This window comes from Megalobrama amblycephala, linkage group LG9 (genome assembly GCF_018812025.1).
Source record: "Megalobrama amblycephala isolate DHTTF-2021 linkage group LG9, ASM1881202v1, whole genome shotgun sequence".
Lineage (NCBI taxonomy): Eukaryota > Metazoa > Chordata > Actinopteri > Cypriniformes > Xenocyprididae > Megalobrama > Megalobrama amblycephala.
The window spans coordinates 18601501-18624768 of record NC_063052.1 but is presented as its reverse complement, the minus strand read 5'-3'; the positions used below and the strand labels follow the sequence as shown (position 1 = coordinate 18624768).

The 23268-nt window shown below is 38.6% G+C and overlaps 1 protein-coding gene across 3 annotated transcripts in view; it reads right to left on the bottom strand.

The window, feature by feature from the left end:
* The window catches only part of arid1ab (AT rich interactive domain 1Ab (SWI-like)), an 81050-nt gene extending 58364 nt beyond the window's left edge, over positions 1–22686 (bottom strand). Inside the window, exon 1 of one of the 3 annotated variants that reach the window (XM_048201994.1) lies at positions 21441–22686. In XM_048201994.1, coding sequence (XP_048057951.1) covers positions 21441–22322 — 882 coding nt within the window. In that variant the 5' untranslated portion in view covers positions 22323–22686. The remainder of the gene's footprint in view (positions 1–21440) is intronic. The other 2 variants (XM_048201993.1, XM_048201995.1) reach the window with 2 other exon arrangements.
* Positions 22687–23268: the final 582 nt, after the last annotated feature.

The window sequence follows — 23268 nt, the reverse complement described above, 5'->3', positions numbered from 1 at the left end:
ATTTAGAAATAAGTATAAAAAAATAAAAATAAAAAAAAAAAACTTCGAAAAAAAAGTCTACGTAATGTGTAAATATGAAAAAAAAAAACTGCCAGTAGGTGGCGGTAAATCTTAATGTGCGAGTCATTCATTCAGTCGTTCAAAATGCAGAAAGCAAAACTGACAGTATTGTGGCTAAAATGTTAAGTCGCTTAATATCAACTTGTTCATTGGACTTCAATAAGAGCAACAGCGTTACCGGCGTTCAGCCGCAACACCAGTTACATCACTTGCCCACCGTGACCGCAGCACCAGCCCCACCGTCGTTTTGATTTTTTATAGTAATTAAAATCATTTAGTTAGTGAACAGACACTACAGTTAAAAACTGAACGCGTCTGCTCAATTCAGTGATCTGAACGAGAGTCGCAACACAAATCAGCAGGCGTCAGATTTCACCTTATTTCTCCCCTTTCGCCTCACTTTCCTGAATTATAAGATGATGGGTGAAGATTTGGTTGCACAGCGAAATGTAAAAGTGCATATTTAAGCGAGTTTGTCATGTACTGTTTTGTTGTGTTTTCATTAAGAATAGTAATGAATCCACCCACCATTCAAGCAATTGCCGCTACTTCAAAAGCGAAAGTAATGTGAGCGTGGGCATTCATAACGGTGCATGTTTTTTTTTTTTTTTATTAATTTTTGTAGGTATTTTTACCCCAACCCCCATTCATTTACGACCTTGCTTATGATAATCCAAATGTAGTATTTCCAGTTAATTTGGCTGAAAAATCAGCATCATGAGACTTTCTGGTAACTGCGCATCACCCGTTTCACCTTGTAAACAATCTTTGAAGTTTAGTCCGTCGTGCGCATGTTTTGCACTTGCTCTGCTCTGCTGACAGAAGCAAAGTCTTTGAATGAAGGCACGAAAAGCAGCCGATTGCAATACGAAACACAACTGTTGTTCAGTGTAGATGCATTTTGGGAGTTTTTATTCCGATTGTATTACATATTATGAATGAAAATCGATCTGGTCACTCGCACCGGTGCACCTAAATATTTTTTCACACTCGCACACAGTTATTTTTACTCGCAAGCGCGAGCGAAATGGTCACACCGTAGAGCCCTGTGTTTACTTGTATAAGAATGGAAGATGGCATCTTCATGCCGTGATAAAGCGGTCCAGACAAGGTTATGGCTGAGATCAATGAGCCCCTTGACCAAAAAGGTAATGGAAGTAGATAAAGGAGAAGAAATATGTTTGAACAAAGATCTGAGCAAATCTCTGACCTCAAGTTGCCATCTTCATTTGTATTCTTGGGATTTTACATTGTTAGAATAAGTGAGATTTAATGTCCCTGCATTAAAGCAGTACATATCCAGTCAGTGAAAACTATTATGTGAACAATAAATTCATTTTTGTATGTTGCCTAAAGGAATGGCTCACAAATAAAGACAGCAGGCCAAAAGACAAAAATGCTCTTTCTGCCATAGACAGTGGTAAACACGCAGTAGTGGGCACATACCCGCATCCAGTCTGAAAAATGCTGAGGTTGCTTTCACACAGTATTATGTATATGAATTACCCCAGGGCTCCCTTAAGTGTGCGAATGAGGGTTGGATGTGACGGCAAGAGAGAATGACAGTTGTTCAGAAATGAAGTGCTTTTAATTCATCCTCAGGCAAGGTCAAAGATAAGCAGAACCATATCTCGCAGTCTCTTATTTTTAAATAGACAGACGTACTTTATTGATCCCTGAGGGGAATTCAAGGATTTCCCGCTGCAGCATTACTCACTGAGGGCGAGAGTTTCCCCTTTCAATTTTTTAAATGAATGATACTAGTTAATAGCAACAAAAACAAGGAGCCAGTCATGGGATTTTCTCTTGAAACACCCCTGGCTGTTCTTGAAAACAAGACCATACAGAAACTGAAATAAACCTGAAACATTCGAAACAGGATATTTGAGAAATAAATGCAGGAAAGGAATTATTTATCAGCAACTGACTAGAAAATAAGTATTTTATTTGCACATTGAAAAAAACTTTTTGATAAATATTGATGATTGAAATGTCTTAATTCAAAAATTACTTATGTTCAGCATTAAGTCACTGTGCAGATTAGTCACCACAAAACAGCTTGACGAGTGCAGTTGTCTTTTCTTGTGTTTACCTGTTTCCTACTGAATCAAGTTAAGGCAGCAGGACATATCAAAGGTTAATGTTAAATAGCTTGTGTGACATGGGTGACATCAGCCAGACAGCCAGAAAGGAAAGTCTTTGGGAAAGAGAAAAATAAATAAAGCACACCGGGTCGGGTAAGTTTTTTTGTTTTTGTTTTTTTGATTAACAAAAAAAAAGAAAAAAAAAAAAGTGGTTTTGAAAAATATTATTACAATTTAAAATAACCATTTACTATTTGAAAACATTTAAACATGTAATGTATTCCTGTGATGGCAAAGCTGAATGTTCCACATAATTACTCCAGCCTTCACTGTCACATGATCCTTCAGAAATCATTCTAATATGCTGATTTGCTGATTTGCTGATGTTGAAAAAAAGTTTGAGAATCATATAGTTTTACAGGATTCTTTGATTAATAATTTCAAAAAAAATGGTGTTTTTCAAAATAGAATTTTTTTCTAACATTATAAATGTCTATAAAAGTTATTAATTTCTTAACTTGCTGACCTCAAACTTTTGAATGCAGGTACATTTTGATTCCATGATGACTTTTTTAATACCCAAATTCAAATATTGTCATTAGGGTCTGTAAATCTCTCAAGTGACTGGACATGAAATCTCTTCTCTGTTAAAATAATCTTATGGCTCAGAGACACTCATGCTATTTGGCTCACCTCTCAACCCATCCTCTTCCACCAATCAATCGCTCATCCATGGCTGATTTCCTTCCTCTCTCACTCTCTCTCCAAAAAGGGAGGGGAAAAAATAAATAAATAACTGCAATTAGCACATGGCTAATCTGCATAGAGGAAAGCCAAGCGCTCTTGGCAGAGGAGGTTACACCGGGTGGAATGTCTCACTGTCTGTTAGGGAAGCAGGAAGGGGGTGTGGACCACTCTGTGTGTGTGTGTGTACGTGTGTGTGTGTTTGAGAGGTCGGGCGTTGGAGTGAAGTATGATAGCACAGATAGCGCCGGCTCTACTGAGCCAGACAGATGGATTGGGTACGGACGATAAACAACTGCTGCTAATTTAATCCTCCACACGGACAAACAGTCCAGGCCTACAGCAAAGGACTATCGTTGTGCCAAAACACCAACATGCACGAATACAAATCACATCATTCCAATGTAGGTTTATCCAGGAGCGTAAGTGTGGAACAGTTAGCACTGAACATGTACAGGCACGTGGAATCGAGATTTCCACTCTTAACGACAAAGATGCCATCTCCTCCAAAACGGCATCCTTGAGAGTTTTATGCAATGTGCTAGGTTGCACACTATAGCTAGGCCCATACAGAATTGGCTGCTTTTTATATTTCTTATGTATTTATTTAATCCATGCCTACTAGTCAGATCAGTGGTTGAAATTTTAACTTGCCAAAATCTTCACTGGCCCAGTCACAAAAAATAAATAAAAGTTATTGCTTGCATTGTTTTTGACCCTGTATTCTAATAAATAAGGTTACAAAAGTTATATTTAAAGTTTTTCATTGTCCTTTATTAATTAACATTAGTGACAGACAGCAGCAGGTTTATTAGACTGCTGTCACTTTAAGAGCTCCACGGATCCAATATACTGTTACACAATACTGTTTATTTCTCTACTGTTTATGTCAACTATGTTTACAAGGATATTTGACAATATAGGCATTTTCACATAACTGTGTGAATCTGTCCAAGTGCAAGCAGTTCTTGCGTGTTGTCTGAGTGCGCATGCTTCAGATCAGGTGTTACGCACACAAAACTTCATACACGTCGCACGAGTATGGAATAGAGTTCTTTCGCATCTTGTTTAGGGCTGGGCGATATATCGCATGCGATTGACAGAGCCGTAGATCACTGACAAGCCACGCAATATCGCGTTCATTATCGCAGATGAATCGCCTTCGATAATGAACTCGATATTGCGTAGCTTGTCAGTGAACTACGGCTCTGGCTATTAAATGCCGCTCCATTTGAAAGCAGGTGATGGCGATTTAGCAGTAATCAGGGAACCGGCTTTACTGAAGAAATGCACGTGACAATTGCATGCAATATATCGCCCAGCCCTAATCTTGTTGCACTTGAATATTTAAATCGGCAATGCTTAAAAACACGGTGCAAATGATAAACGTTCATGTCGATGCAGCATTGGTCCCAATCAGGTGTCGGCCCTGAAATATCATCAGGCAGTCCTTATTGGCGAGCCCTGTATTTTGCAAAAAATAGAAATATTTTTTACATTATGTTCATGACCATTTTCATGAGATTCACAAAAGCAAAAAACTTGTTTCAAGTTTCGACTGCAACATTTTAATACAGGTCCACGTGTACAACATGCTTACTATCTGTAAGCTCAAACAAACAAGCATCACTGAAAACAAGTCAGAACCAACACATTCAACTCATCTGTTCCCTGATTTGCTCCGCATTGGGAGTGCGACTCCAAATGAGATTCTGTCCTCGCTTAGACAAGTCTCATCTTCTCAACAGCAATTTAAACAGAAAATTCTTTTCATTTGTTGAGTAAAGGACTCACTGAAGGAGAAAGCCGTACTCCTTCAATTCTCAATTACACCTCACTGGGTTGAGTAATATCAAAGCTATAAATTGAGAAAACTACCACCAGTGGCAACACAGGAATTATTAGTGACATTTACAAACAACAACTAACACATTTACAGATAAACTCAACACCCCTTGTGTTTCTCCAATTATTCAGAAGAATTCCAAAGAAATGGAGCAAAGGAAAAGGCTCGGCATGCTTTTCGCCTGTACAAATACAGTAATGTAATACATAGATTTTAACTGACCTGCTGATATTCACATCCTGCATTTCACATATATACAAGTGGTGTAATTGTGTATAACAGAAACTGTATATCACAACATAGTTCTTTTCGCCACTGGGAAATCTGGAAATTCACTGTTTTTTTTAAAAAAAAAAAACAGTTCTGATAGTAGGGGTGTAACGATACGCTCAGCTCACGATACGGTACATATCTCGATACGTAGTTAACGATATGATACGTATCACGATATTTTGAACAAAATGAAACTGAAATTCAAACAAGATTTATTCAAAAAACATCAACAAATTTCAATAATTTTTCTTGTTGTACATACAAGATCACATTTCAAGGTTTAATAAAAACCTTCTGTATTCAGATCAACAGCTGAATAGGCCTGTCTGTCACTGAAAAAGAATGTTAAATTTAACATGAACTTAGAATTATGAATAGGGGCCGTTCACATATCGCGTCTAAAAACGCGTGGAAGGCGCGGCCGCACCGCTTCTTCTTTCCAAAGCGCTTGCGCTCCCGTGGCGTCGGCCGTTGCTATGCAACCATGAACCGCGCTCTCGAAGAGGATCAGGAAGTTTCTGCAAAGGATAAATGATTTCTAGCCCTTGCATTACCTTTACTACTAGATATATTTATGGAGATAATATATAAAAACCACCCTGTACAGCTATGATCAGCTGTTCGGCTGAGATTTTGATGTTTTGTTACGGAAAGGCCATAGCTGATCGGTTGATTCTTGTCACACGACCTGCGGTGCGCTTGCGGCATTCTGAAAAGTTGAGAATTGTTCATCTTGATGCGCCTGGAAAACGCACCGGATGCGCGTCGCGACCGTGTTGATCCCATTATGAGCGCGCCTGCCGCGCGGCTACATTTGAAATAACTGACTTGCACGCGGAAAAGACGCAATATGTGAACGGCCCCGCGGAACTTCTTAAAGCAAAGCATCGCAAGCATCTTTTGCTTTTCTGAGAGCACAGCTGTTGCTGTGGCACTGCGGTAAAGGAAAGCCACGACTTTTCTCACGCGACCAAGCAAGAGACTGACGCGAGAAACGTTTAAACCTGCTTGCAAGATTCAATGTGTGCCCGAAACACTTACTGAACTAGAGAGCTGATTGAGACAGACCATTTATATGCGGTGACAACCGGCTTCTCTCACTCCCACCTTGCAGAGTAGGTCACGTTGGCAGCTCAACCAATAAGATTAGACTGCCGTCATATCGTAAAAGCATCGCCATCACTCTACAATGCATATCGTAACATTTTTGCATCGCGATATATCGTACTGCGATAAATCGTTACACCCCTATCTGATAGCAATTCCAATTATATCATTCCTCTGCCAGTTTGCTATTCTCATAGAATTACAATGACTATTAAAACATTATAGTTATTACAGTTAACTTCTTTGATGTAAATGGGCCTCAATGCCCATTTTTGCCTAATTCAGTGAATTAAACACTTATGAAAGTTACTTAATCTCATTCTGCAAGCCAAAAATTAAATTCATAATAAAAAAAATAAAAAATAAAAAAGTTTGGCATCCATGCAAAAACCTTTTCATGTTCAATTATTCGTCAAATTTAGTCATATTTAAAACTGTCAAAATCCACATTATTTTCCAGCATGGAAGTAAGCTATTTTCTGTGATTAAGCAACATTTACAATCTTTTAGACACTGTAGGTAAATAACTAGAACAACAAAAAAAAAAAAAAAAAAAAAAAAACAATAAATGGTAAAATTATCTGCACTACAAAACAGCACGTTTATGATGACGATAAATTAAAATATAATAAATACCAGTTTGAAATAAGCAATTAGCACAACTAGACTGTTTTTGTACAGCTGACAACAGATGCCTCGCATATTCAAGTTACAAATAGCCACGCCCAATTTACATTAAAAAAAAAATATTAAGATATACACACATCTGTAACCACATATCAGTTGAAATTTATTACATGTAAAATACAGCAAGTTTCTAGCCAGCTGTAACAACCAAAATTTGCTTCACTTTATGCCTAATAACCACACATCCTAGTTTGTTTGAAACGCATCTTTGCATTAGTAGGCCTGCCAGCTGTGCATTGTGTGCAAAAATATCCACCATGCTATCAATCTTTTTCCTACACCCCATGACACTTTGCACAAATTACTGGAGTAACTTCTGATAAACTGTAAACAGCAAAAGGTTCGCTCGATAAACGCAACAAGCATTTTCAAAAACTGGGTACATTAAGATGTATTCTGCTCACCCTTTAAGCATTGAACATTAAAAGGGACATTTAAAAGTGTAAAAGCATTAACAAATTACTACCACAGTCCATGAATAACCCGATTATTTCCGCAGCAAATGCGTTTAATAATGGTGAATATTATGAATGTGTTAACTATCACTATAGTAATATGCCTGCATTATGTAACACTTTGCTATAGTCAAAAATGTTAATTAACTGGAACACTGAGTGATAATGAGTGATGTTATTTTTTGTCATTGTGTCGGAAAATAAATATTGTAATGTTTACCTGCTTTAGAAACAATCCAGTAAACAATGCATATTAGTATTAAAAGTGAAAAGAGGAGACGATTACATTTTAAAGCGTCAGTGTGAAAAACCTGGAAAAAAAAGTGAGGATTTTGAAAAAAAAAAAAAAAAAAAATTCCAGTGAATTATTAATGGGATATATTGTAAATTAAATCAGGAGAGTAGACCAGTACATGTTGTCCTGTTTCATATTGTTACAGCGGAATAGAAAGAAAAAAAGAAAATCAGGAGGAAAAGAATGCAGCGTGAAGGAAACATGAAGGAAATTTTACAGCACATTCAGTGGCGGATACAGATTATTTCTAGCGCAGCCTTATGATTTGAAATATTTTGATTTAGTCTTTTTGAGTGGAACTTACCCAAGTGCCACCCATAATCTAAATGCAGTACTTGTCGGAAAAAAAAGGTGGATAGCAAATTCCCCACCAGACAGATTTCTAGCATCCAGCCCAACAAGACCAACCAATGTGGGAGAATATGGAGCCACCGTGTGATAAAATGGCATGCATTCTAGATGCGCTCAGTCCATGTCAATCAAAAACTGTCCGAATAAGCATTCCTTCAGGAGACGCAACCATGGCCAAATACACTGACAGCAGAGACGGCATATTCTAGTTCCTGCGTTGATTTGGACCTGTCAGCCAGGCCCGTCATTCAGGTAGTGCTTTTGAAACATCAGGAGAAGGCGGTTAGCTTCACTGCTTTGTGGTGACAGCTGCAAGTTAGTGATGCCCTCAGCAAGCTGTTACAGGAAGAGATGCTAGAAAGACAGTCCTGAGGACAAAGTTATGCTATTACAGGACTTCGCTAGTTTATTATCAGGTCATTTACGTTATGCTGCCGAAATATATGCCAACATGACAACAATAGGTTTGTTTAGCAGCACCTTTGCTTTGCATATTTCTCAGTTGGATTGTGGACATGTAAATTCTTAGGCCAGTGTTTATATGGATGGAAAGACTTTGTAACTCCACATTGACAGTGCACAGCATAAATGAGTACACCTCCTCTGAAACTTCTGAAAGTCAGCAATTACTCAATTACTTAGAAGACATATTAAGGTTCTTTATAGATATAATGTTCCAGCAAGTCTGCTTAATCAATTACCAAAGAAGCATGTCAAAATTATTCAGGAAAATAAGATTTTCTTATGAAGGTGATAAAATGTTGTGTAGCAAAAATGAGTACACCCTCCTAGAAGTTACTAAATAAAATGAAATAAAAATTTTCTGGTGAAAGTTTAAGGCTATGTTTGATCAACAGGTATGTATGTTGAACCAAAACATTTAAAGAGAAGTCATTTCTTGACAATTAAAAGTGTTATATTGCCCACTGAATCATTCTCAGACTTAATGCTGACAACAATGGAACCACTTGGGAGAGAACTATCAGGAAACGTATTTCTTAGCACAAAAGAGGACAGTGCTACAAGAGGATTACCAAATCATTGTTTTAAGTGTGAAAAATATAGCAAAAGTAACACAGGAATTCAAAAACAATGGACTTGTGACGAGGCCCCTGAAATAATCAGGCCTTCATTTTAAGCTTTCATTTAGTGATGAGGGATTTTTTTGCTAGACAAAGAGCTGGAGTAAAACCAAACAAGTGTCTGAGAGCCAGCAAAAGCTATGAAAAGAGTGACTGTTTATCTCACAGAGTAAAGGCTGATTTATAGTTTCTGCGTCGAGTGTACGCCGTAGCTACGACGTAAGCTGTTTGTACGACGCGTAGCCTACGACGTAGCCTGACGTGCACCTCTTCAAAAATGTAACACCACGTCAATTCTACACAGACCGCAAGTGCTGTGATTGGTCTGCTAGAACCCCTCCCTCGGGTCAAAAAACTGGCGCGAAGCACTCAGAGAAGAGCGAGTGCTTTCAAAATCCATAGGAATGAAAAACGCTGTTTCAGGGGACACATGAAGTCAAACTGCAACAAAAGTCGTTACCTATTTGCCGCTTCTCTGACGTTTCTTTATGTAAGCTTCTCTGACAACGTACATGACAAGCTGCTTCTTCGAATTTTTTTTTTTTTTCATACTCAACATGACCGCAGACACTGCCTACTAGTGGTCTGCATGCACGTCGACGCAGACAATGACGCAGAAGTATAAATGAAAATGGCCGCATAGCCTACGGTGCAGAGGCTCCGGCATCCAAAATGTTATGGTGTTACTAGAGGAGGAGTACAGTGAGAAGTGCCTGGTTCCCACAGTAAAGTTCAGTGGTAGTAAAGCTCTTATATAGGGATGTATGAGTGCTGAAGGTGTGAGGGAGTTGTGCTTTATCAATGCTGTCATGAATTCTCACACCACTGTGTAATTTAATACACAAACTTGAAACGGAAAATGTTACACTTTCCTCATTCCCTGTATTGTTGGGCATTTTTTCAATATGACAATGAGGATATGCATTCTCCCAAGGTGAAAAACCTTCTGTGGACATGTATTGCACTCAATCTTAACACTCTTGAGCACCTGTGAGGGATTCTGTAGAGATGTGTTGAGCAGCGCTCCCCATTAAAGATCAGGGCATTTAAAGAAGCTCATCATCCAGGAATTAAACAGGACAGATGTGACAATTTCTCATGAACTTGTACACTCCCTGCCAAGAAGGGTCAGACTAAGGGTCAGACTACAAACTAAGTACTAGAACATTATACATTTGTTGAATTAAATCTAGGGTGTACTCATTTCTGCAATCCTTAATTTAAACAAAATTGGATAATTTACTTATTTTATGGCTATTAATGACATATTTCTCAGTTCTTATGTTTAATACATTTTAGTTTTGCCATCTTTCCATGAATTGTATTAGAGATCATAAAGAAAATAAATCTTTTTAATTTGTTCAGAGGGGGTGTACTCATTTATGCTGTATACCGACTGTACATATACTGAAGACCTCAAGTTCACCTTTATGTTTTGATTCTGACCCTTTTACAGGAGTAATACCGCAAAGAATATTTTTTTTGGCTGTGGTTATTTAACTGATTAACTACAGGGAGACAAAAATCCTACAGATTTGTTTAGGCGGATTCGCAGTTCACACTCAAAACAAGAGTGTGAGCCGAGAATGACATTTAGCACTGACAGACGACAAATAAAAAGACAGTAAAAGCCACTTGAGTAAAAAAAAAAAAAAAAAGCCACTTAAGTGCTCAATAGCAGTAAAAAAATTCAGATTGTAGTTCAAACAACTACAATATAAAGGCATGCATTATTTCAATATAACAAACAGTCGAATAAGGGTATGAAACCACCTTTCTCTCTAAAGTTGTGCTCTCATATCACTAGGGTTTAGTGTGATTTATGTGGCTGACTCTAGTAGCCAGTAAAAGGTTAATGGCGTTCTCCACACAACACACACATATATGTGTCATGTAAATGAAGCCTGCAGACTGCGGGACCATAAGTTTGAAGAAGGAAATTACTATGCTAATCTGCTACATTTTAAAAGTAAATGTCAAAAGAAAATACATTACCTTCACATTTCCAAACAGCCCTGTGGAACTGCTTAAATGTGACATTTCCCCAATCACAGAGGAGAAAGGGAACACCTCATCATCAACGGTACACTATGGCAAATGATTAGTACTCCATTTCAAGCAATTGATTGTGGCTTTTAGACAGGCGTCCAAGACTATTTCTCATTGTATGAACATGCAGAACTTCCAAAGAAGAAGAATGGAAGGGAAAGAGAAAGAAACAAACAAAGAGGAACACTGCAATGAAGAACCAACAAAAAAAATGGGCCAAAAAAAAAAGTGATAGATGCAAGTAGAGCTGGGTGATAAACGATATCATATCAAAACAGTGATAAAATGTAAGTCAATGACGATAAGCATTGAACATTTTTACTCAAAATGGATTAATCTAACAGCCTATCACACAGCAGAAATAAACGTGACAGCCAGTCAGTGCACGTCGCTAATAAGTGATTTCTGCATATCTCTGTGTGAATGAGCGGCACGGTTTTGTCTGATACACAAATTCACAGGCGTGACGGTCACTGTGTTTTCAGTGTCTGCCATCTATATGAGGACATGAACACATAGGCTGTTTCTCAATTCTCGAGGAGACCAGTCTTGCCAGGCTACCTTGAAAGAACGAACTTGGAAGGACACAACGACACAGAACGCATCCTTGCGAGAATTGAGATGTGCTGCGATCTTGTTGCTCAACTAACCGTCCCAGCATATAAATAGCAAGCAACCAATGCACAATAAATACAATCACAAACAACTGTCATAACCTATTAAAACATTTATTTCATATTATATTGTATCATATATTTGTGAAAATGAGTATGTATGTTTAATGTCACCTATATGCTTTGTCAATGTTAAGATTTCTTTTTAATACGCCAATAAAAATACAGCATGCTTTCTTCAGTTTTTAACACTTTATTTAAATGAAGCAAAAGAAATGGACAAATGTTTATTTTCACAAGAGGTCACATATTTGCAAACTTGCAGCAGGAATCATCTTCTGGGATTTAACGATTTGATTTTCTCAAGTCTGTATTTGATACATCCTATATATCAAAAACACACCCGAGTACTTTCATGCGTCCTTTGTACTTGCGTTCTTGAGTTTTGGAATTGAACTTTGAAGGCTGATGATGACGTTGTATAAGAACACAAGGATGCAAGATCGCTTAAGAACACGTATTGAGAAACAGCCATGAACTTGCTGCTTTTAGAGTCACTTCACAAGCTTTTCAGTTTCTCTGAGAAATCCGTCACATACATACTGAAACTAAAACTGAAAGATCTTTATGACAGGAATATATCACTACAGACTTCAGTCCTTCAGACATGTATCATGTTGACAATTATACTCATTTACATTTTGAAAGAGAACATTATGTGAACAAATAACTTGCAGTTCTTCAACATGAATTCAATCTAATCTAAACAGCGCACCTTGGTGTGCATTGCTGCATGTTGTGTATGTGAAAAAATAAACAAAAAAATTGTCGTTTGTTAACCATACCACCAAACCTGTTCCCAACCTTACCCATATTCCAGATAAATAGCAGCAAAAGTGTTTTGACATGAACACAATAAGTACATTGTACCAAACAATTACTTATTGACAAAAAAAAAAAAAAAAACTTATCATTAAAAGGTAAAATGTCGTCATATGCGACTACACATTACTTTAGGAAGATTTTACAAAGTACTCGACAAGTTCTGCCTTAAGAACTAATGGTGCATCAAAAAGTAAAGAGTTAGTTACAAACTAACTAGCATTTACTAAGATAATGGTCTGGAATTTATGTTCAAATTTAAGTAAGAACTTACGAATGGCTGGTGCAACCCTATCCATTCGTTAGTAGTATAGGTACAAGACTTGCACTGAGAGAAGGGACACATCCAAAATGTGCAGCGCTGGCGTCCTCCAAGATTTTGAAAGTATATAGTTTTGCACATCCCTACTGCATGTTTGCATCTTAAACATACACATACTTTCAAATCACTTCACCCAATCACCAGAACGGTCTGATACGTCTAGTGTATAGTAGCATGCAAATTGGCATAAAGTGAGAGAAAGTGAAAAGCAAAGAAAGAGTGATGAAAAGAGAGAGAAACATGAGGAATGGATGTTATGTGCAAAACAGTTCGAGGGCTACATGAGTGCTTTTGCGTGGGTAAAGCAAGCATATGAGAGGCCAATTTGTGCAGAGTTTGTTCAACCTAAACGCTCCTGAAAAGATAGACGGATCACTGGTGCCGCATGAAGCATGAGCAGGTCAGAGTGTTTCTCCCGGCGTCCGCCAACATGTGCATGCTCACACACCCACCCACATTCACAAGCGCACAGCTGTCACCGGCAGGCAGCAAAGGATCATTCACAAAAACACCCCCCCTCCCGGCTCTGTTTCCCTAAGTATCTGTGACACACTCACACACACACACACACACACACACACACACACTCACAGTGAGGCAGCATGTGGAGATTCATTACTCAGCAGTGCAGACAGTGTGCTGTGGCAGCAACAGTTCACTCATTACCCCGCAGGCTACTGAGACCGTGCCCTTCATTCGGAGGATGCTGGGATAGGATTCTCCCTCTTAAACAGAAACGCTTTGCTCTCAGCGAAGTCTGATGGGTCAATGCCAAGGTCTGGGTCAGTCTTAGAACAGTTCAAAGGGCATACAGTTAACTTTCAAATAGACCTGTATACTTCATGGTAAAACAATAGTAGAATCTTGCGGTACCATGTAAATTAAATCATCCAGTACAATTTATGGTTGTCAAAAGTACAGCTACTTTGGTGCCAAGTCGATACTTAAATTTTAACAGGTACCAACCTTTCTGCAGTACAGTAGTACAGAGCACTGAGTTAATCCGGTACCTGCTGATGGCCGGCTGCTTTCAAACGCTGCCATGTGTATTGGTGTAAAGTAGGGGTGTAACGATACGCTCAGGTCACGATATGGTACGTATCTCGATACGGAGTTCACGATACGATACGTATCACGATATTTTGAACAAAATGAAACTGAAATTCAAACAAGATTTATTCAAAAAACTTCTCCCAAGAAAATTCAATAATTTTCCTTGTTGTACATACAAGATCACATTTCAAGGTTTAATAAAAACCTTCTGTATTCAAATGAACAGTTCAATAGGGCTGTCTGTCACTGAAAAAAAGAAAATGTTAAATTTAACATGAACTTAGAATTATGAATAGGGGCCGTTCACATATCGCGCCTAAAAACGCGTGGAAGGCGCGGCCGCACCGCTTCTTCTTCCAAAGCGCTTGCGCTCCCGTGGCGTCGGTCGTTGCTATGCAACCATGAACTGAGCTCTCCAAGAGAATCAGGATGTTTCTGCAAAGGATAAATGATTTCTAGCCCTTGCATTAGTTTTACTAGCTACGAGATATATTGATGGAGATAAGATATAAAAACCACCATGTACAGCTATGATCAGCTGTTCGGCTGAGCTTTTGATGTTTTGTTACGGAAAGGCCATAGCTGATCGGTTGATTCTTGTCACACGACCTGCTGTGCGCTTGCGGCATTCTGAAAAGTTGAGAATTGCATGCGCGTCGCGACCGCGTTGATCCCATTATGAGCGCGCCTGCCGCGCGGCTACATTTGAAAAAAATAACTGACTTGCACGCGGAAAAGACGCAATATGTGAACGGCCCCACAGAACTTCTTAAAGCAAAGCATCGCAAGCGTCTTTTGCTTTTCTGTGAGCACAGCTGTTGCTGTGCACTGCGGTGAAAGAAAGCCACGACTTTTCTCACGCGACCATGCAAGAGACTGACATGAGAAACGTTTAAACCTGCTTGCAAGATTCAATGTGTGCCCGAAACACTTACTGAACTAGAGAGCTGATTGAGACACACCATTTATATGCGGTGACAACCGGCTTCTCTCACTGCCACCTTGCAGAGTAGGTCACGTCGGCAGCTCAACTAATAAGATTAAACTGCCGTCATATCGTAAAAGTATCGCCATCACTCTACGATGCATATCGTAACATGTTTGCATCGCGAAATATCATACCACGATAAATCGTTACACCCCTAGTGTAAAGGCTCTATGAATAGCATCAAAGGTTTCTATTCACAGCGTTTTTTTGCAGCGTTGAGCATTGCAACCTATCACAGACAAGTCTGTTGAGCATGTGAACTCAATGGCCTATCGGAGGCATTTAAGTTAGTCAGAATCCGCTCACTATGACTGAGTTCATTCAGCGTGAGCTCTACATGCTTGCGAATCATTTCGCTATAACCAAAGCATAAACACGTTGTAAATAAGTACAAATAAAATAAAGATCCATTGTGCATATTTTTATTTTTCATGCTGCCAAGTAGTACATACTGCAAAGTTTCAGGAGTGAAAACCTTTTTAAATTGCAATGTTTGACAATGGACAGGACAAAAAAAAAAAATAATAATCAAAATAGATCTGTGCATTGTCTTTTTTTGTGATCAACTTTTATTTTTCATCTTTAAATTAACAAAATAACATCCATTCAAACAAACAAACAGGGAAGGGGAGCAACAGACATTTAGCCTTGTTGATTCATGCTGTTGTACATTCACAAGTCACTATTTTAAGGAGGCTATGAATCCAAAATGTTTTTGCACATTAAGTCTTAAAGTATGCAATCATTTTTTCAATCATCAATTTCCTACTTTGAAAATATTTTGGCGGCCACCCTAAATGAAGCTTTGTCTTGCCATATATTCATTTAATAATTTAATGTGACGATACCTGCTGTTCTGCAGTACCGGTACCCACTGATAGCCGGCTGCGTTTAAAACGCTCCTTGAGTTTTTATTACTAACTTTTCAAGTCAGTCACTCAGGAACTTTTTACACAAATGTACAGAATTTACATTATAAATTAATTCTAAACACCGTTTTATGATCTGTCCAAGTGATTATTTTTTATATTCATGAATAAATAGGATAAGTCAATATTAAAAACCGTTTCTTTGCATTTATTTTGGATTTGTCAGTACTGGGTTCGCAGTTCACATGGGTGGGGTATTTTGTACTGTGTGTGTAGATGGCTGTGTTCATCCACCATCACTAAAGAGCATTTTTGTCCCAGGAAAAACCCTGGCAATGTTTATTTAACTGAACAATATTTGAAGGCTACAGGATAATGTTTTAATGTATTTACTTATAACCAACAATAATACTAAATTAAAAATTAATTTATTTATTTTTTTTTTTTTTCAGTTAAATAAAAAATAAATAAAAAAACACCATTAAACAAAATGGTTACAACAGTTTTTGCTACGATACCGAAATTGGTACCGAGAACTAGGGCTGCACAATTAATCAAATTTCTAAACGCGATTACGATTACGGATGCCACGATTTCGTAATCCTTCAAAGGTACGATTACAAAAAAAAAAAAAAAAAAAATACACTTACATGATTTTGCGTGCTTAAAAGTGCCCTAGAATCAAAAATTTAATTTACCTTGGCAGAGTTGAATAACAAGAGTTCAGTAAATGAAAATGACATGCAGTGAGTCTCAAACACCATTGTTTCCTCCTTATATAAATCTCATTTGTTTAAAAAACCTCCGAAGAACAGGCAAATCTCAACATAACACAGACTGTTACGTGACAGTCGGGATCATTAATATGTACGCCCCCAATATTTGCATATGCCAGCCCATGATCAAGGTATTACACAAGGGCAGGACGTCTGGATGTGCACAGCTGAAACATCAGACTAGGTAAGCAAGCAAGAACAATAGCGAAAAATGGCAGATGGAGCAATAATAACTGACATGATCCATGATTACATGATATTTCTAGTGATATTTGTAAATTGTCTTTCTAAATGTTTCATTATCATGTTGCTAATGTACTGTTAAATGTGGTTAAAGTTACCATCGTTTCTTACTGTATTCACGGAGACAAGACTGTCGTTATTTTCATTTTTTAAACACTTGCAGTCTGTATAATTCATAAACAACTTCATTCTTTATAAATCTCTCCAACAGTGTGTAATGTTAGCTTTAGCCACGGAGCTCTATCAAACTCATTCAGAATCAAAGACATGCTGCATGACGAACACTTTGTAAAGATCCATTTTGAGGGTTATATTAGCTGTGTGAGCTTTGTTTATGCTGTTTAAGACAGTCGCGAGCTCCGGGGGTGGGAGCACGAGAATTTAAAGGGGCCACTGCCTGAATCGGCGCATATTAAATAATGCCCCAAATATTTAAAAAAAATTAATTAAAAAAAAATCTATGGGGTATTTTGAGCTGAAACTTCACAGACACATTCAGGGGACACCTTAGACTTATATTACATCTTTTGAAAAAGCGTTCTACAGCACCTTTAACAGGTGTGTTTAGAGCATTTTACGTTGTGAGAGGCAAATCACGACTACTTCAGTTCAGAGTGTAAAAGGTCTGGGTCTAACCCAGCACAAAATGAACGACTAGTGACGTAAGTGTACACTGATTAGCTAGCCACATTGGAAATCAACCACAAAAGCTACTACTTTTTCATATACTGTCTACTTTCTTTGTATAACGGTTATATAAAATAATGTATTAGACAGGACTGCTAAACAGTTGCTAATGAAACTAATGTAGACAGAAAATGCAAGCACTGTTCTCAGTGCTGTCAAAATAAAAGTCCACTGCAAAGTCAAAATAAAAGTCACAACAACAAGTGCAGTTTATACTTCAGAGTTCCTACTGGCGGTGCAAATGCAACCAGGAAAATGGCACTTGGGAAACCCTGCATGTGTTTACTTTTTTATATAAAAGAAGAAACCAACCCAATGTATAGGTCTAGTTGACATTTACGGCTTAATGCTATAGAAAAGCAATAAAAAATTTTTTTTTAAAAATCAGGAAGCGTGTTTTCAGCCTGTTGTTATTTTTACATAAAATTATGCCATTAAGTTGTTTCAAATAATGGTATAAAGCTAAGCTATTCAAAGCAAAGCATCAATGTAATTGTGATAATCGTAATTAATAATCGCATTTACAATTTCAAGGGAATAATCGACAATTATGATTTTTGTCATAATCGTGCAGCCCTACCGAAAACCATGAAATTAGACTGGTACTGGCACAGACTTCTGAAATTTTGGTACCGTGTGACAACCCTAGAACCACGTTGATAATGGAGACCAGTTACCATGAATCTATTCAGACTGTCCAACAAATAAATTAAAAACTCTTGATCAAGAATCCACATTAATCACTCAAAACGTTCATGGAAGTCTTTGCAAAAAAAATATTCCATTTATTAATAATTTATCTAACGTGCATAGATGCAATGTACATAAGGTAAAATGAATAGTGTTACATTTTAATAAAAAAAAAAAAAAAAACTTCAAGGAAACATATCTTCATGTCACAAGTAGATTTTACATATTGCTTTTTTTGCAAGTAATTAACCTACTTTTCAGCAATGACTTTGCAACATGATGGTGCCCAAAAATAAATTAAATTCACCCTTTTAAGTCATTGGACAAAAAAAGTAATATTTGCCAAACACACATTTATTCCCTAGTTTGTGACTTACATGGAGAGAGAAAAAAAAAAAAAAAGATTACTGTAACAGAATGACTACTGATTAGTTCACTCAAAACTCACTTACAGTTCTGGTATTTGTACACAAAAAAGTCCCACTTTAATATTAGCACAGACATATGCAAGGCTGGTTGCTTTTGAAAATTACACACCATCATCAAGTTCAAGATGCCCATTGCATCATTCATGCAAATCTGCAGTTTCAAAACCTTTACCATCACACAATTTATATGGCTTACAACTGGACCACAAATGAGAACTTCAAATACACAAATCTATGCATAAATGTAGTAATATATGTACACTTTTATAAATACACTCATCTGTCTAAATCTAACTAGGTCCACAAAGGTTCTGCACCAACAGAACTCCACAGAAAGCCTATCATTCAATTTTCTACATATTAAATATTCATTACATAAATATTATAAAATATTTATTAATTTAACAATGTCTTAAGCTATATAAACAAAAGCTGCTCACAAAGCTGATCTTAATCACAACTCTATACAGTGTGTACAATCAAACTTAAGTTTCTGTGCATTCACGAGTCACATATACACTAAATCACCTGTTGTTTATCTAAAAAAAAAAAAATGAAAAAAAGACAATGCCATTGCATCCTGCACAAGCACTGAAAGAATCACCACAAATGCAAAAAGTTATGAAAAGTTATGGCATATCAGATGCACTAAAAATATCTGTTGCATTGGCTAAGGGTCATTAAAGCACTTTTCACTTCCACAATGAGAATACGCCATCACGTCTTTAAGCATTATTCTCTCATTCAAAAACAAAAATCTCCAAACAGCATAAATGTCTGTTGATTCAGTAAAGGTGTGAGCCTGAGAAAGACAGGATATTACTGTTGATGGTCAGAGGTTGACAATGAAGACAGGATGGTAGTAAAACAGCAGTGACACTTGGCTAACACCTACACTGCTTGTAAACACAGACACAAAGTGAGTCTGAACAAGCATGCTACTTTCAATATTACCTGCACTGAGATCAGTAACACACTGTATATAGTAAGAATGCTGAAATTTAAACATTAAGAAACCTGGATGCAGATAAGATATAAACATCCCTGTAACCTACAACATGGTTTTCAAGTTAGGATATAATTCTACATATCTCTAATTGTAATACACTGCTATTAATGAACATTTCAAGACATGCAAAGAAAAATATGCATGAAAGAAAGGTCAAGTCCTCTAAATGGCATGCATTTCGATGTTAAATTTCATATTAAGAGATTTAGAATAGACAATCAATTCTCATACAAATACCACAACCTGTTTAGTATCGCGCAAAAAAAAAAAAAGTGCCTAAACTAATAAGTTAAAAGCAATCTAAATTTTAGAAAACCTGGAAGCAGGCAGCTTGGATTCAGATGCCAACAGTTCATCATATAATCTAGTAAACAACATTCATTATGATAGACCTTTTTATGAAATGCAAATACCTCTTAACACGGGACATTTCAGACCATGCAAAACAATGAGCATCACTAAGATGTGCTCTATATTGCAGGCATTTTTAAGTTGCAAATTCCCTTAATCATTATTGTTAAAAACAAAGCAGATTTGTGCATGCATTACCTGTGCATAAATGAATTAAAAGTCTGTTATGCAAGGCAATAGTGACTCAAATTAAAAAATATATATTTATCTTATTAATCATCATTTTGCATACATTTAAAACGTTTTAAAAAGGCTTTAAAACGCGCCCATGCACACAGTGAGTAAGTAGAGCAGCTCGTCGGCGGGGCTCTTTGCTGCATTAGATGCAATTATAAATGGCCAGGCGCAGGAGAAGAGGCAGCCAATCAGATTTGAGCTCGCGTGTCAACCTAAGACCAACTGTCTTCTGCCTTTGACAGAAGGATTTTACCTCCATAATTCAAATCCCAAAGCAAAGCAGCCCGCTGCACTTACTCACATCACTCAGCCTGTTTACACACACGTACGGCCAAAAAAACGCCTCAAAACACTCCTAAACGCCACGCGTTTCAAATCAAACCGATTTTAACTGTTAATGGGGCGTTAATGTTCACTTTTACCCCACGTATGGTTAAATATTCGGGCTGAAAATATGTTTTTGGCATCGGTTTTTAACTAGCAGTTATCCTGATAATACTGGGGGCTAATAAACGAGGCGTTAACGAACTCGAATAACTTAACAGTTAATCATTCAAACCAACAACCTTCCTTCAAAAATGTTTAAAACTTTACCGACATAACTTATCGAATCCCATGAAGCTGGGCTTACACGAAGCTGATATTTTGCTAAATGCACGCAACGAGCCCTACCTCAAAAATTAGCATTACTTTAAATTCCACATGCTAACTCGTGCCCCCATCAGCACTGTCCGAGCTCTGGACATCTGTCTCGCACAATCAGCCCAAAGCGAGACAACAAGGGACAGAAATACAGTACAATAAAAGCTGCTTAAATGAACTGAGTTCGCTGGAAAAACAGAGGCAGCCATTTTAGAGCAGACTGAAGTTGTGTCCCAAATGTCATACTATACACTATGCACTTACACTATGCACTATGTACTAAACAGTCTATTGTATACATTTTATACGGTTTTATCATGCAGTAGTCTGAAAGCCCATTCACCTCCACTCTGTAAGGAAAGCTGCGACCGTTGAGTGAATCAAGTGTCCAACGTTCCACACTTCTTTTTCGGTTAAACGAGTGCATCATCCGGGTATTTAAAATGCACTTGCTCTTTTTAAAATTTCCAGTGTGAACACTATTCGCACTATTTCCACTTCAAAACGGCATACATAGTGCATACGTATGCGAATTGGGACGCACCTTGAGAAAAACAATGGCAGACTCTCGTGCCGAAGCACACAGCGCTAGCTGAGCGAGTTAAGCAAAGTTTACCTGGGTCCTGTTGAGGGCTTGTCCAGTGTTTCCCGGGCTCATGGGAGGAGGGTGATGGCTTCTTTGTTGCCAGGCCGGATGGCCGCCACCGTACTGGCTACTGATGTCCCCCGGTCCTTTGGCAGCCCCGTCCTGGCCGCTGTACTCATTGGCCGGGTAGTTTTGGTAGCTCCTCGTGGAGCTGGGAGAGGTCAGAAGCTGATTCAGCGTTGGGGTGGACGTGGGCTGAGGGGTTCCCATGTTATACCTCTGGTTGTTGTAGGAAGCAGCAACAGTAGTAGTTCCTCCTGGTGGCGGTTGCTTGCCTGGCTGCCCCCCGGCCGTCGGCGGCTGGCTGTTTCGCGGGGAATTCATGCCGTAGCCTTGGCCCTGGTGGTACGGAGTCCTGTTTGGGAAGGGGCTGTAGTTGTTGAAGTGGTTCGGGTAGCTGTGTTCGTGCGAATTGGGCGGGTATGAGTCCATTACCGCCGGCCCTGCCATGCCAGGGCTTTGTTGTCCGCCATGTTGATGAAAAGGGGCCCGGTTGTAGTGCTGGTTGTAGCTGTATGGAGGTGGGGGGAAGGCGCCCGTGTGGTGGGGAGCCATGCCGGGGTGGTTGTTCCCTTCGGAATCATTCTGGCTATTGTTATTGTTCACCCTGGACGGGTTCCCGTTGCCGTTCTTCATGTCAGGGTCTCCTCCTGCTCCTCCTCCTCCCCCAGCAGCATTTCCCACATCGGCCCCGTCTTGTAGTTCCTTCTGGCCCGGGGATGCGCCGTCGGCGCGAGGCTCCTTGCTTTCCTGCTGCTTCTCTCCGAGCACCGACTCGTCCTGCGGCTCCCGCTCCGGCTTTTTGAGTTCGGCGGGCGGGCTAGTGTTGAGAGTGGCGACCTGAGCGGCCATGATCTCTCTCTCTCCCTCTCTTTCACCGCGAGTCACTTTGAATATAAATACAACGCTCTTATAAAGACGTGCCCGTGTCCCGTATCATTCCTTCGACTTTCAGACCGAATTCGGTCTTCTCTCCCGAATGCGACTCGAGTATAAAAAGTTTCTTGGAGAATATAAATAAAGGTCCCGGGAATGAATTTAACCGACACAAATGTGTGTGTGAGTGTGTATGTGGAGGGGGGGCCTCTTACAGAACGAGAGCGCGAGAGAGAAACCGATCAAACCAGCACGAGGCTCCGCGAGACACAGCCATTTTACCGAAGCGCGCGGTCACATGCAAAACGCGTCATGGAGCGCTATGCGGATCCGGAGTGAGAGAGAGAAGTATGTCATCTCAAGGTACTTTCACATAGTTCTTGTTCCAGTTCGTGGATTGAGCGCAAAATACTTATGTGAGCCTAGGGCTTTATTGTGAAATAATGCATACAATAAATATTGTATTGTGAGCATTGTATTAAATAAATTTAGAGTTGTTGGGTTTTTTTGTTTTTTGTTTTTTATTATGGAATATTGCAGTATTTATTATAAATTATTTACCCATGCACTTCATTATTATAATTTTTTTTAATTCATGTGCCTTCATAGTCTTTAACCAAAATAACTTGCCCTCTCTCTTGCAGCTACATCTCTGATGACGTGTTTACTGGCACAAGGGCGGGGCGATTTAGCATGGACAAAATCAAGACTATCACAACTTCTGTTTCATGCTAATTTAAAAAAAAATAATAATAATAATTTAAAAAAGTGCCTTATGCAAAACTCAGTGCCACAATGTTAAGGTGCTGTGGATGCTATGCAGTTTCCAGTGTGGTTGTTATGCAGTTGCTAAGGTGTTCAGGGTGCTGCTAGGTGGGTGATAGGGTGTTATGAGTTGTTGCTGGGTGATGAACCCTTTTCA